This window comes from Puma concolor, chromosome B3 (assembly GCF_028749965.1).
Source record: "Puma concolor isolate L17-30 chromosome B3, mPumCon1.1.hap2, whole genome shotgun sequence".
NCBI classification, from domain to species: Eukaryota; Metazoa; Chordata; class Mammalia; order Carnivora; family Felidae; genus Puma; species Puma concolor.
Genome location: NC_141672.1, coordinates 95,613,171 through 95,625,641, shown reverse-complemented (window position 1 = coordinate 95,625,641; position 12,471 = coordinate 95,613,171). Strand labels below are relative to the sequence as shown.

Here is a 12,471-nt window from a genome sequence, read left to right as displayed (position 1 = left end):
TTCTTGAGGTTTTCTTACTATCCTTTCAAAAATGCATTCATAGATATAAGTAATTGGCATTATATTATTTAAAAATTTTTTTTTAATGTTTACTACTTATTTTTTTGAGAGACAGAGTTTGAGTGGGGGAGGGGCAGAGAGAGAGGGAGAATCTGAAGCAGGCTCCAGGCTCCGAGCTGTTAGCACAAAGCCTGACAGTGGGGCTCGAACCCACGAGCCATGAGATCATGACCTGAACTGAAGTCAGATGCTTAAACGACTGGGCCACCCAGGTGCCCTGTATTATATTATTAGTATGTTTCGGTTTCTGTTTTGTATAGCTATTTCACACCTTTTCCAAATCACGCCAGTCTTTGAAATTAAATTTTTAATGACATTAAGAATTAATTTTATTGTCACTAAGAGTAGTAATCAGTTGCTAGTGTTTTATTTGAATAGGTTAAGGACATGTGAATTGGTTATAAATATTTGTCAAGAGACTACTAAAAAAGAATTACTGAATTATAATCACTTTCAAGTGTGATTATATTTCTATTATCAAATTTAAAGATTCTCCTTAGGGCTAGAAAAATAGCAATATAACATTTGATTGCTCTAATTCAGTGTCCTTGGTATATTGCTCTTTATTCACTAATAACCTAACAGTTTATTCACACTACTTATTATTTATTTTCGGTTTCCTTTGCATGTAATAATAAAATAGTATATATTCTAGGGGCGTCTGGGTGGCTTAGTTGGTTAAGCGTCTGATTCTTGGTTTTGGATCAGGTCGTGATCTCAAGGTTCATGGGATGTAGCCCCACGTTGGGCTCTGTGCTGACAGCCTGGAGCCTACTTGGGATTCTCTCTCTCCCTTTCTCTCTCTGTCTCTCCTCTCCCCTATAAATAAATAAATAAATAAATAAACTTTTAAAAAATAATATATATTCTGAAATGAGATGAAATACAGTTGTATGGTTCAACCCATTGTTGGTTAATTTTCAGTTGGTTAAAAGCTTGTACTTTTTCACTGGGTGTTGTATGTAATTGATGAATCACTGAATTCTACTCCTGAAACCAGTGTTGCACTGTATGTTAACTAAGTAGAATTTAAATAAAAATTTGGAAAAAATGTTGGGAGAAAAAAAAACCATGAACCTAAAAAAGAAAAGCTTGTGCTTTTTGACACCTTTTTTTTTTTGACATTTTCTATTTGTTACTATATTGTAAATAGAATTTTACCTCTTACTTGCCTTTATAGATTATTTCAAAGTTATTTTTTCTTTATATTATAATTAATCCTGCCCACTAACTCATGTTTGCTGTTGTTTAGGTGGTTGCTCCTTATCAAACATTGTTGAACCCTCTGAGCAAATTGAATGTTCTGAATAATCTACATTCCCATTTCATATTGGTGGATGATGGCACTGTTGGAAAGTATGGGGCAGAAGTCAGACTGAGAAGAGAACTTGAAAAAACTATTAATCAGCAAAGAATTCATGCTAGTAAGGGAATTTATAAGTTTGTTATTGTTGAGATCATTCTAGGCTAGATTCTAAAAAGATTCTAAAAAGGTTCTTCGGAGGGTTTATTTCCTTTCGTAGCAAGACAACATACGGAACAACCAAAATGACTGATCTTAGGGGCGACTGGGTGGCTCAGTCAGTTAAGCGTCTGACTTTGGCTCAGATCATGATCTCATGGTTCATGAGTTTGAGCCCTGCTTTGGGCTTTGTGCTGACACCTCGGAACCTGGAGCCTGCTTCAGATTGAGTGACTCCCTCTCTCTCTATTCCTCCCCTGTTCACACTTCTTCTCTGTCTCTCTCTCTCTCAAAAATAAATAAAGATTAAAAAAAATTAAAAAAAAAAAGGACTGATCTTAGGCCAAATAGGAAGTCTGAGCCCAAATAGGGTATTCACATATTGAGGCCAAAGCCACAAAGGTTCATTGGAAGCTCTGTTGCTGTTGTAATCCCCTTGCAGCCCAAGGAATTCAGAAATATTCTTAATCTGTGATGTATTCTAATACATGACTTGAAATTCAAGATTGAAGAGGAAAAGAGGAAAAAAAGATAGTTTATTGCAAAGTAAGAATCATCTTGTTTAAAGTTTATAACATGAATAGGTATCACTCTTTGGTAGCTGTGTCTTAAAAATTGGTATTCTTGACACTGGTCTTCCTTTCCAACCATGGTCTTACTTTCTGATTCAACTTCTAGATTTCTCTTTCAAAAAGAAGAAATTTTACAGTCCTAGGACACCAAGAAGGTGGGCTTTGTGACAAAGTGAAATCAAAATACAAAATTATAGAAGGGTGCATTCAAATTATGTTAGAGTCATATCCTCTCCTAAAATTCAGGAATGTTTTAGAATCCTACATTTATGTGTATTGGGATTCTTTCACTGCAAGTTATTGTAAAAACAAAAATTGGTATTCTTCACTAAATCTTTTCTGTTACTCTGGTAGAGGTCTTGGATTTTTTTTTTATCAGGTACATTTAGGTAGTCCTGACTCTGTCATTAATTTTTATGTTAATGTCTCATTGCATTTGAAATCAGAAATACACATTTTAAAAACGAGTAAAAACAAATATACATTAGAAGTTCAACTCCCACAGTATTAGCAAACTAGGGGTGTCTTGGCTGGCCCAGTGGGTGGGGCATGCAACTCTTGATCTCAGGGTTGTGAGGTCAGGCCCCATGTTGTGTGTAGAGATTACTTAAAAATTTTAAAAATCTTAAAAACAAATTGGTGTTATAAATTATTTGTCAAGAGTTCCAATTAGTGAAATATACAAAATAAATTTTACTTTTCAGTGAATCTAAATTCTAGTGCATGCCTAATCATAGAAGTATTGTATTTCTAATTTTGTTATTTAGAACAGATTTTAATTTAATGAAAAAGTAATGTATTCGGTGTTTAACTTACTTATGCAAGATTTGGTATCATGTTGAATACCTAAAGTGAAGTCAGCACAGTCGTATAAGAAATTATATTTTGGCTTATTTTTATTTTGGTTTTGATTAAGTAAAAAAATAAGATTAAATTACTCTGTTTTGCCTGATATCTTGCAATCTTTTACTTTGTTAAGGAATTGGACAAGGTGTCCCTGTGGTGGCACTTATATTTGAGGGTGGACCAAATGTCATCCTCACAGTTTTAGAATACCTTCAGGAAAGTCCTCCTGTTCCAGTCGTTGTTTGTGAAGGAACAGGCAGAGCTGCAGATCTACTGGCTTATATTCATAAACAAACAGAAGAAGGAGGGTAAGTATGTGATTGCAAAAAAGATTTTAATAACTATGTAAAGAGACTTATGGTTTTTAGAATATTGGATTCATTTCAGTATTTTATGAACATGAAAATTTAAAGTTTAATAATACCTTTAAGGTTTGAGGAAATAGCTTGTCTTATACATTATGGGAATGAATTAAAATATAACAGTCTTCATAGAGGACAATTTTGTAAGATCTATCAAACATACAGAGGCATGTATCTTTTGACCCCTTTGTTCCATTTCTAGGAATTGTTGGTATACGTGTACTTTTACACGTGTGATATGCACAAGATTATAAAAAGTTACTCATTACAATGTTTTTTGTAAAAGTAAAAGATTGGAACAAAATAGAATGTGTATCAAGAGGACTAGATAAACAAATTATGGTATATCTACATAACAGTTTGTGGCTGAGAAAGGTTGGTATCCGTACTAGATTTTGGAAGATTACCAAAGTATATACATGGAAAGAGGAAAGCAGTTGAGATGGAACTGGGCAGATGGAAGATAGTGGGAGACTTTCACTATGAATTTTCATTTTTGTATTTTATAATGTTTTATGTCATTATATTTTTGAGCCATATAATGAGAAAATGTGAATGTGCTCGTGTTTAAGATATCTTGGCAAAGTATTGCTTAATACATAATAATATCTTAAAATTATCTTTATACAGTATCTTATAAATGTGAGTACTGTTATAGCAACACATGCCTTGTAAAACAATTAAGAAATAATACAAAGAGAAAAATAACTCCCGTTTTTCCTCCCATATGACTTACAGTTGGGAGTCTCATGAAGGAGGATATTTCACTCAGGGTGAAGTACTTAATATTAATACAGTATGTTAAAGGTCTTAACATAGATTCATCTATACTTCATATTAGATTCTACAAATAATAGAAATTGAAATCAGTGAATTAAGTTATGTTTCCTTTCACTCCAGCAATCTTCCTGATGCAGCAGAGCCTGATATTATTTCAACAATCAAAAAAACATTTAACTTTGGCCAAAGTGAAGCAGTTCATTTATTTCAAACACTGATGGAGTGCATGAAAAGAAAGGAGCTTGTAAGTAGATTTTGCAGAATAACCCTCTTTATTTCATTCAAAATACATTATAAATTGGTGAAATACTTTTGTTTTAAATTTGGGTTTAAAATTTTAAAATATTTTTTAACCATGCAAAGATGTCATTTATTATTTTGTTCAATTGGAGGGATATCATAGAAGGACTATGGTTTCTGTATGGTATTGAGACATATATTTGCATTTCTGTTTTGGGAAAAGTTTAATAACTAGACCTCCACAGATTATATCTAGAATCAAGCAAGAACTGTCAAGAGTTGTTAATGGTTTCTCCAAAATATATCTGTAGGAGCTCTTGGTTGGCTCGGTCGGTAGAGCATGCAACTCTTGATCTCAGGGTTGTAAATTTGATCCCACATTGGGTCTAGAGATTACTGAAAAAAAAGTCTTAAAAAAAATATTTAGAAAATATTTTATTTTACTCTGACTCAGTGCTCAAATTAAAGATCATTGTTGCCTAATTTCATTCATCTAAACATGGGCTTAAGTTTTCAGAGATAAAATTTTTAACAACTATAATAGGTAGATGATAACATGGTTTGATCTGTTTCGTTTCATGTATTTCATTTTTATACACAATAAAGTTGAAAGGAAAAAATTATATGGGATTATAATCTTTTACTTTATGAAAAATGTTATTAAATAAAAATCTCTCAAGTGGTGTTTCACTTCAGATAATTCAGAGACATTTCCAGTAAAAGGATAAAATAAGACATTTATCGGGGCACCTGAGTGGCTCAGTCGGTTGAGCGTCCGACTTCAGCCCAGGTCATGATCTCGCAGTTCGTGAATTCGAGCCCCACGTTGGGCTCTGTGCTCACAGCTCGGACCCTGGAGCCTGCTTCAGATTCTGTGTCTCCCTCTCTCTCTGCCCCTTCCCTGCTTGAGCTCTGTGTCTCCCTCTCTCTTGAAGATAAATAAACATTAAAAAAAATTAAAAATTGAATAAATAAAACATTTCTCATTCAAGAACACACATATATATTACTTGGATTAAATGTTCATTCTGTAGAAATAATGTCAAGATTTACTCAGATACGTAATCTGTATTCTCAGGCCATAAGTTGCTTATTGTAGTAAAGGACCTAAAATAGGTCAGAAAGTGAATATAATATTAAACTAAACATTTTGAGTATATTTGCCATTTTTATTTGGTAGATGAGAAAATTTTTTAATTTTGTGGGGGTCTTTTGTTGAAATGAAGTTAATTTCTGACCAAAACCCCAAAAAACTGTATCTCCTATGTGGTTTGAAATTAGTTTCTGTTTTGTATACCTTATGCCTTAGCTTTGAAAATATAAAGGCATAATATTATGAATTGATCTTTAAATAGATCACGGTTTTCCATATTGGATCAGATGAACATCAGGATATAGATGTAGCAATACTTACTGCATTACTGAAAGGTAAGATTTAAATTTTTTTATTTGTAAGATCTTATTCATAGCCTATTTATATAAGGTAGGACTTTTAATTTGGCTGAATTTGGGGGAATTTTTCAGTAATTGTTCTTTGTGGAAGATAACAGTGCTAGCTTTGTTTGTCAGCAAATGAGCTTTTGTTTTTGTCTTGCAGAAATTTTTAAAATTTTTTAATTTTTAGAAAGGTGTATGCCACCAGACCCATTTATTTATCCTGTTAAGAATGTGTCACATTTTTAATTGACTGAAAAATAAATGTTTAAAGGTAATAAGGTATTGGTTCATAGAAATTAGTATGTTCTTAAACATGCTGTTTTCATTCTGAAAGGAAGTTTGGAAAGAAAACTAGTGGTATATTTGAGGACTAAAGAGTTAATATACATCACATTGAACTGTTGTCCTCTCACATATCTTGCCAAAGACATCCAACTGATAAAACAAACAGAATTACGGTGAAAAATCTTCCTAAAAATTAGAAGCTAAAACCGTGTCTCATCTGGGTGGGTACTTGAAAGTCACAAGTATGCAGTGAAGTGGCCAGAGCAGAGTAAAAGAGCACTAAGCATTCACAAGAATTTCCCAAACATTAGACCATAATAAATTGCCAATAGATTAAACATTTGAAAAATACTGCAATAAAATATAACCTATTTACATCTTGGGAAAAAGACATAATAAGTAGTAGGAAATTCAGAAACTGTAAAGGGAAAAATCAATAAATGGGATTGCCTACATATAAAAAATAAAAAGAGAACTCAATATTTGTCATATAATTTTCTTTGTGCTAGCCATTGTGTTTTAGTGGTTTACGTTCTTTATCATTTAATCTTATAACAACCCTAAGAGACAGATTTCCTATTATTTCTTCATTTTATAGATGAGGAAATTAAGGAATAGGATTGTGGAGAGACCACAAAGAGTTGTTATAAATTAATGGTAAGATGATGAATACCTCATGGGAAAAGGAGTCTGAATTTAAGTAAAAATGTTAGCAGAATAATATAAATGCCTGGGAAAAATGTGGAAAGATGGTCAATATTATAATTAAAGTAAATATTAATAAAAGAAGCATTTTACTCTCCTACTGGGTATTCTTATACCATTGAAAGTTTCTTATAACCTTTTTGGGACATATTTTGGCAGTATATTAAAAGTTTGAAAGTATGTATTCTTCTTCCCAGCATTTTGGCTTCTACAGAGTCATCCTATTTAAATAAACATGTACCTAAAAATATATTCACCAAAAAATTCAAAATAACCTGAATGCCCACTAGTGTGATTGTTGAATCAAGTTTAGCTCACCTTTAAAAAGTATTGTTAATGTGTATATGAAGTTAATCTGTATGTACTATTATAAGGAACTAAGGGTATGATATTAAGACACATAAAGTAGGCTACTGAATACTTTGTATCGTAGGATGTACTTTTGCATGAACAATTAAAAGTATATGTATGAATTTATATACGTACAGGAAAGCACCTGTTGTAAGGATATTTTTCATAATTCTAACATAGTACTATCTCTGTGATAGAAACAGGTAATTTGTTTTATTCCTATTGCATTCTGAAGTGTTTGCAGTAAATGAGGCTGTGTGTTTTCTATAGTTGGAAAATAAAAGTCCTAAGCCCTGGGGTAACCTTATCTCTCTGAGACCGGCTACCTCTGAGCAGTGGCTGACATGAACTGTGTAAGTTAATTAAAAGGAAATGGGAAAGGTTCATAAGTGTTCACATTTTAATGGAGATAAATTAATTGAACTTAACTGTTTTCTTTATTCAATTAGGCACTAATGCATCAGCATTTGACCAGCTTATCCTTACACTGGCATGGGATAGAGTTGACATTGCCAAAAATCATGTGTTTGTTTATGGACAGCAGTGGCTGGTATGTAAATATATACACAATGTAATTCACTTAAACTGCATAATAACAAAGTATTTGCTGGAAATGTGATCTGAATTGACATTTTACCTGTCTGCCAAAAATGCAAGATTGGTTTAGCTAAACATTTCTACAACATGCAGATCCATTTAGGATTTCCTAAGTTCTGTTTTGCTCATGATAAAACCTTTGTTATAGGGTATATATACATCACTAAAAATCCTAGAACTGAAAGAAATCTTAGAAATGGTGCCCTATTATACATCTTTGTTTATTAGGGATATTGGCCTGTAATTTTCTTGTGTTGTCAGGATAATGCTAGCCTCATAAAATGAGTTTGGAAGAATTCACTCCTTATTTTTTTGGAAGAGATTAAGAAGGATTTGATTGTTGGTAGAATTCACCAGAAAGCTGTCTGGTCCTGCTCTTCTGTTTTTTGGTAGGTTTTTGATTACTGATTCAATCTCCTTACTCATAATTGGTCTGTTCATATTTTCCATTTCATCATCATTTAGCCTTAGTAGATTGAGTTTTCCCATTTCTTCTAGGTTGTCCAATTTTTTAGTGTGTAATTGTTCATAGTAGTCTTTTAAAATCATTTATATTTCTCTGGTATCAGTTGTAGCATCACCTATTTTCTGATTTTGAGTCCTCCTTTTTTTTATTTTTTCTTGATGGGTGTAGCCAAAGATTTCTCAGCTTTTTATCTTTTCAGACAACTAGCTCTTAGGTTTCATTGATTTCATTGACCTTCTCTATTGTCATTTTAGTTTATGTTTCATTATTTCTATTCTAATCTTTGTTACTTTCTTCCTGCTATTAACTTTGGGTTTTGTTTATTCTTTTTCTAATTCCTTGAGGTATAAATTTAAGTTTGAGACTTTTAGAAGTTTTTGAGGTAGGCATCTATTGCTATCAGCTTTCCTATTAAAACTGCTTTTGTTGCATTCTACAAATGATGGTTTATTGTATTTCCAACTTTTTTTGTCTCAAGATTTTTTTTGTCTCAAGATTTTTTTTGTTTCTTCTTTGACTCATTCATTGTTCAGTAGCATGTTGTTTAATCTTCACATATTTGTGAATTTCCCAATTTTTTTCATGTAATTAATTTCTAGTTAATACCATTGTGGTTGGAAAAGATGCTTGATGATTATCAGTCCTCATAATTTTATCAAAACTTGTTTTATGGCCTGCCATATTATCGATCCTGGAAAATGTTCCATGTACACTTGACATGTGTGTTCTGTTGCTTTTGGATAGGATGTTCTGTATATATCTATTAAGTCCATTGAAGGCCAATTTTTTTTTTTTTTAATTTTTTTTAACATTTATTTATTTTCGAGCGAGAGAGGCAGAGAGAGACAGAGCATAAGCAGGGGAGGGGCAGAGAGAGGAGGGAGACACAGAATCCGAAGCAGGCTCCAGGCTCTGAGCTGTCAGCACAGAGCCCAACGTGGGGCTCGAACCCATGAACCATGAGATCATGGCCTGAGCTGAAGTCGAACGCTCAACCAACTGAGCCACTCAGGTGCCTCGAAGGCCAATTTTTTTTTATTGATTTTCTGTCTGGATGATCTGTCCATTGATATAATGGAGGGTGTATTAAAGTATCCTATCATTATTGATGTCTCTTAATCCCTTGTGTCTGTTACATAGTTAGGTTCTCCTATGTTGGATGTATAAATATTTATAAATGTTATATCTTCTTGTGGATTGACCCCTTCCTTTTTATCTTTTATTACAGTCTTTGTTTTAAAATCTGTTTTGTTGGGGCGCCTGGGTGGCGCAGTCGGTTGGGCGTCCGACTTCAGCCAGGTCACGATCTCGCGGTCTGTGGGTTCGAGCCCCGCGTCGGGCTCTGGGCTGATGGCTCGGAGCCTGGAGCCTGTTTCCGATTCTGTGTCTCCCTCTTTCTCTGCCCCTCCCCCGTTCATGCTCTGTCTCTCTCTGTCCCAAAAATAAAATAAACGTTGAAAAAAAAATTAAAAAAAAAAATAAATAAATAAAATGTTTTGTCTGAGATAAGTATACCTATTCTGTCTTTTGGTTTCCATTTGCATGGAATATCTTAATTCTGTTTCTTCGCTTTTAGTGTATGACTTTACATCTAAAGTGAGTCTCTTGTAGACATCATATAGATGATGAGTCTTGTTTTTTTAAATCCATTCAACCACTGTGTGCATTTTGATTGGAGCATTTAGTCCATTTACATTTAAAGTAATTATTATAGGTATGTACTAATTGCCATTTTGTTCATTGTTTTCTGGCTTGATGGATGAATGGATAAGGTAATTGTATGGAATACATGGAATATTATTCAGCCATAAGAAAGAATGAAATCTTGCCATTTGCAGCAACATAGATGGATCTTGAGATCATTATGCTAGGTGAAATATAAATACCATATGGTCTCTTTTATATGTGGAATATATAAACAGATTGGTGGTTGCTAGAGGTGAGGGGGTGGGGAAGTGGGACAAAATGGGTGAAGGGGGTCAAAAGATTAAAAAAGAAAGGAAAAAAAAGAAATATTCCTATATGTACAAGATAATTCAATATAGTGTTATATCAGATGTTTAGACTAGTTCCTTCAGTGGTCTTTCTCATCTTAACCAAACGGCAACAACCTTTTCCCAGTTTTTGAGATAAGCCTTAGTGTCATTTTTTACTTTTCTCTTTTTCATATATTCCAGTTCAGTAACATTTGTAAATGTTTTCATATTTACTTTAAAATATGCAATTTTTTGGGGCGCCTGGGTGGCGCAGTCGGTTAGGCGTCCAACTTCAGCCAGGTCACGAACTCGCGGTCCGTGAGTTCGAGCCCCGCGTCGGGCTCTGGGCTGATGGCTCAGAGCCTGGAGCCTGTTTCCGATTCTGTGTCTCCCTCTCTCTCTGCCCCTCCCCCGTTCATGCTCTGTCTCTCTCTGTCCCAAAAATAAATAAACGTTGAAAAAAAAATTTTTTTAAATATGCAATTTTTTTATCATCCTGGTTCAATCTACTGTCACCCTTCTTCTTTATTGTTTTAGTAGCATCCTGTTTGTTTCCTTACTCTCATTCTTCCTCTCCTATTACACAGAAGATGGATCACATCACATTTATGCAAAGCACAGTCCAGACCCCTTATGATGGCTTATAGGGTTTCACATCATTTGCCCCATTACTGCCTCTCTTACTTTACATGTTACCACTATTCCCTTTGCACTCTTTTATGTAACCATATTGGCCTTCTTACTGTTTTTAAAACATACCAATAATATTCCTGTCTTTGTACTTGTGGGGTTTTTTTGGTCCCTTATATGCCTGCCTAGACTTGCTTCGTTTTCTTTTTCTGGTTTCCCCTTTTTTTTTTTTTTTTTTTTAATTTTTATTTATTAAGTAATTTCTACACCCAGTGTGGCTCAAACTCACAGCCCCAAGATTAAGAGTTGCATCCTCCCCCGGTTGAGCTAGCCAGGCACCCCTCTTTTTCTGGTTTCTAACCAAACATCTCCTCAAGTAGGCTTTTTATTGTCTAACCTATTTTATTAAAAAAAATTTTTTTTTCAACGTTTTTATTTATTTTTGGGACAGAGAGAGACAGAGCATGAACGGGGGAGGGGCAGAGAGAGAGGGAGACACAGAATCGGAAACAGGCTCCAGGCTCTGAGCCATCAGCCCAGAGCCCGACGCGGGGCTCGAACTCACGGACCGCGAGATCGTGACCTGGCTGAAGTCGGACGCTTAACCGACTGCGCCACCCAGGCGCCCCTTGTCTAACCTATTTTAATAGAAGTCCCCTATGACAGCATTTTCTGTGTTCTTCTCTGCCATTTTTTTTCTTTAGTGTTTATCACTATCTGAGAAATCATTTATATATCTTAGCTATTTATTTCTCTCTCTACTCCTGGATAGTATATTTTGTAGAAGAAAGACTATTTTTGTTCACCTCCTGTATTCACAGCCTGGCACATAGTAAATGCTTGATAAATTTTTTTACATGTCTGAATCAATAGGAAATTTGGCAAATTAAATGTTCATTCCCACATTGAATTTTTATCCAGCCTTTACAGAGGATGAGCTAAATCTTTTCTATGAAATGTAAACAGCAAAGTGGAGAAAAGTATGCACAGCATGAGCTTCTTTGTAGCAAATTCTGTTTTTGGATGTACACACATTCAGGCATATCTGCATGCACTGTGTAGTCATAGAACCTTTTTGGAAACTGTTACTATGAGATATGTTTGTATAAAGATGGGCAGAAGAGAGAAAGTTTCATTTTATGCCATTTTTGGTATTTGATGGTTTTTTTTAAACCATGGAGATGTATTTCCTATAAATAATAAAAAAGAGTATTTAGTCACTTCCATTATTACAGGACTTCAGAGGAAGAAATTAATGTTGATCAGCTGTGGTAAAACTCTTCAATAGTAAACCAACCTTTTAGTCCCTTGAATAGCTTCATTGAATTTTTTTATCTCAAGTGTAAAGACTTGGAAAACGCCGTCATCTTCTGTGTATATATGGTTTATCTCATGGATTTATTAAACACAATGTTACCTATTTGATTTTGTGCTTTCCTTTATAGTTTGCAGCACTATTGTTTTTTCAGTTTTTCCTCTTCGTTGTTAAGAGTTACGCATGGAGTGTATGAAGAAATGTGGAACAAAGCAAATACTTTTTCTTTAACTAAACCTTTTTTTCCTCAGATGTGAAAATTTCGTAAGGCTTTATTGTTGTTTTGGGCAGTGGTTATAAACTCAATTCAGATAGAACACTTCTTTTTTAAAATATAAGTTTCATTATGCCCTTTTTATTACATGAAAATAAAATTTTATCAAGTAC

At 33.9% G+C, this 12,471-nt stretch overlaps 1 protein-coding gene across 1 annotated transcript in view; it reads left to right on the top strand.

The window, feature by feature from the left end:
- TRPM7 (transient receptor potential cation channel subfamily M member 7) overlaps window positions 1–12,471 on the top strand; it is a 123,838-nt gene that overhangs the window by 43,091 nt on the left and 68,276 nt on the right. The window contains exons 7-11 of the mRNA XM_086710668.1: window positions 1,313–1,484; window positions 3,074–3,248; window positions 4,203–4,326; window positions 5,678–5,750; window positions 7,550–7,650. Coding sequence (XP_086566794.1) covers window positions 1,313–1,484; window positions 3,074–3,248; window positions 4,203–4,326; window positions 5,678–5,750; window positions 7,550–7,650 — 645 coding nt within the window. The remainder of the gene's footprint in view (window positions 1–1,312; window positions 1,485–3,073; window positions 3,249–4,202; window positions 4,327–5,677; window positions 5,751–7,549; window positions 7,651–12,471) is intronic.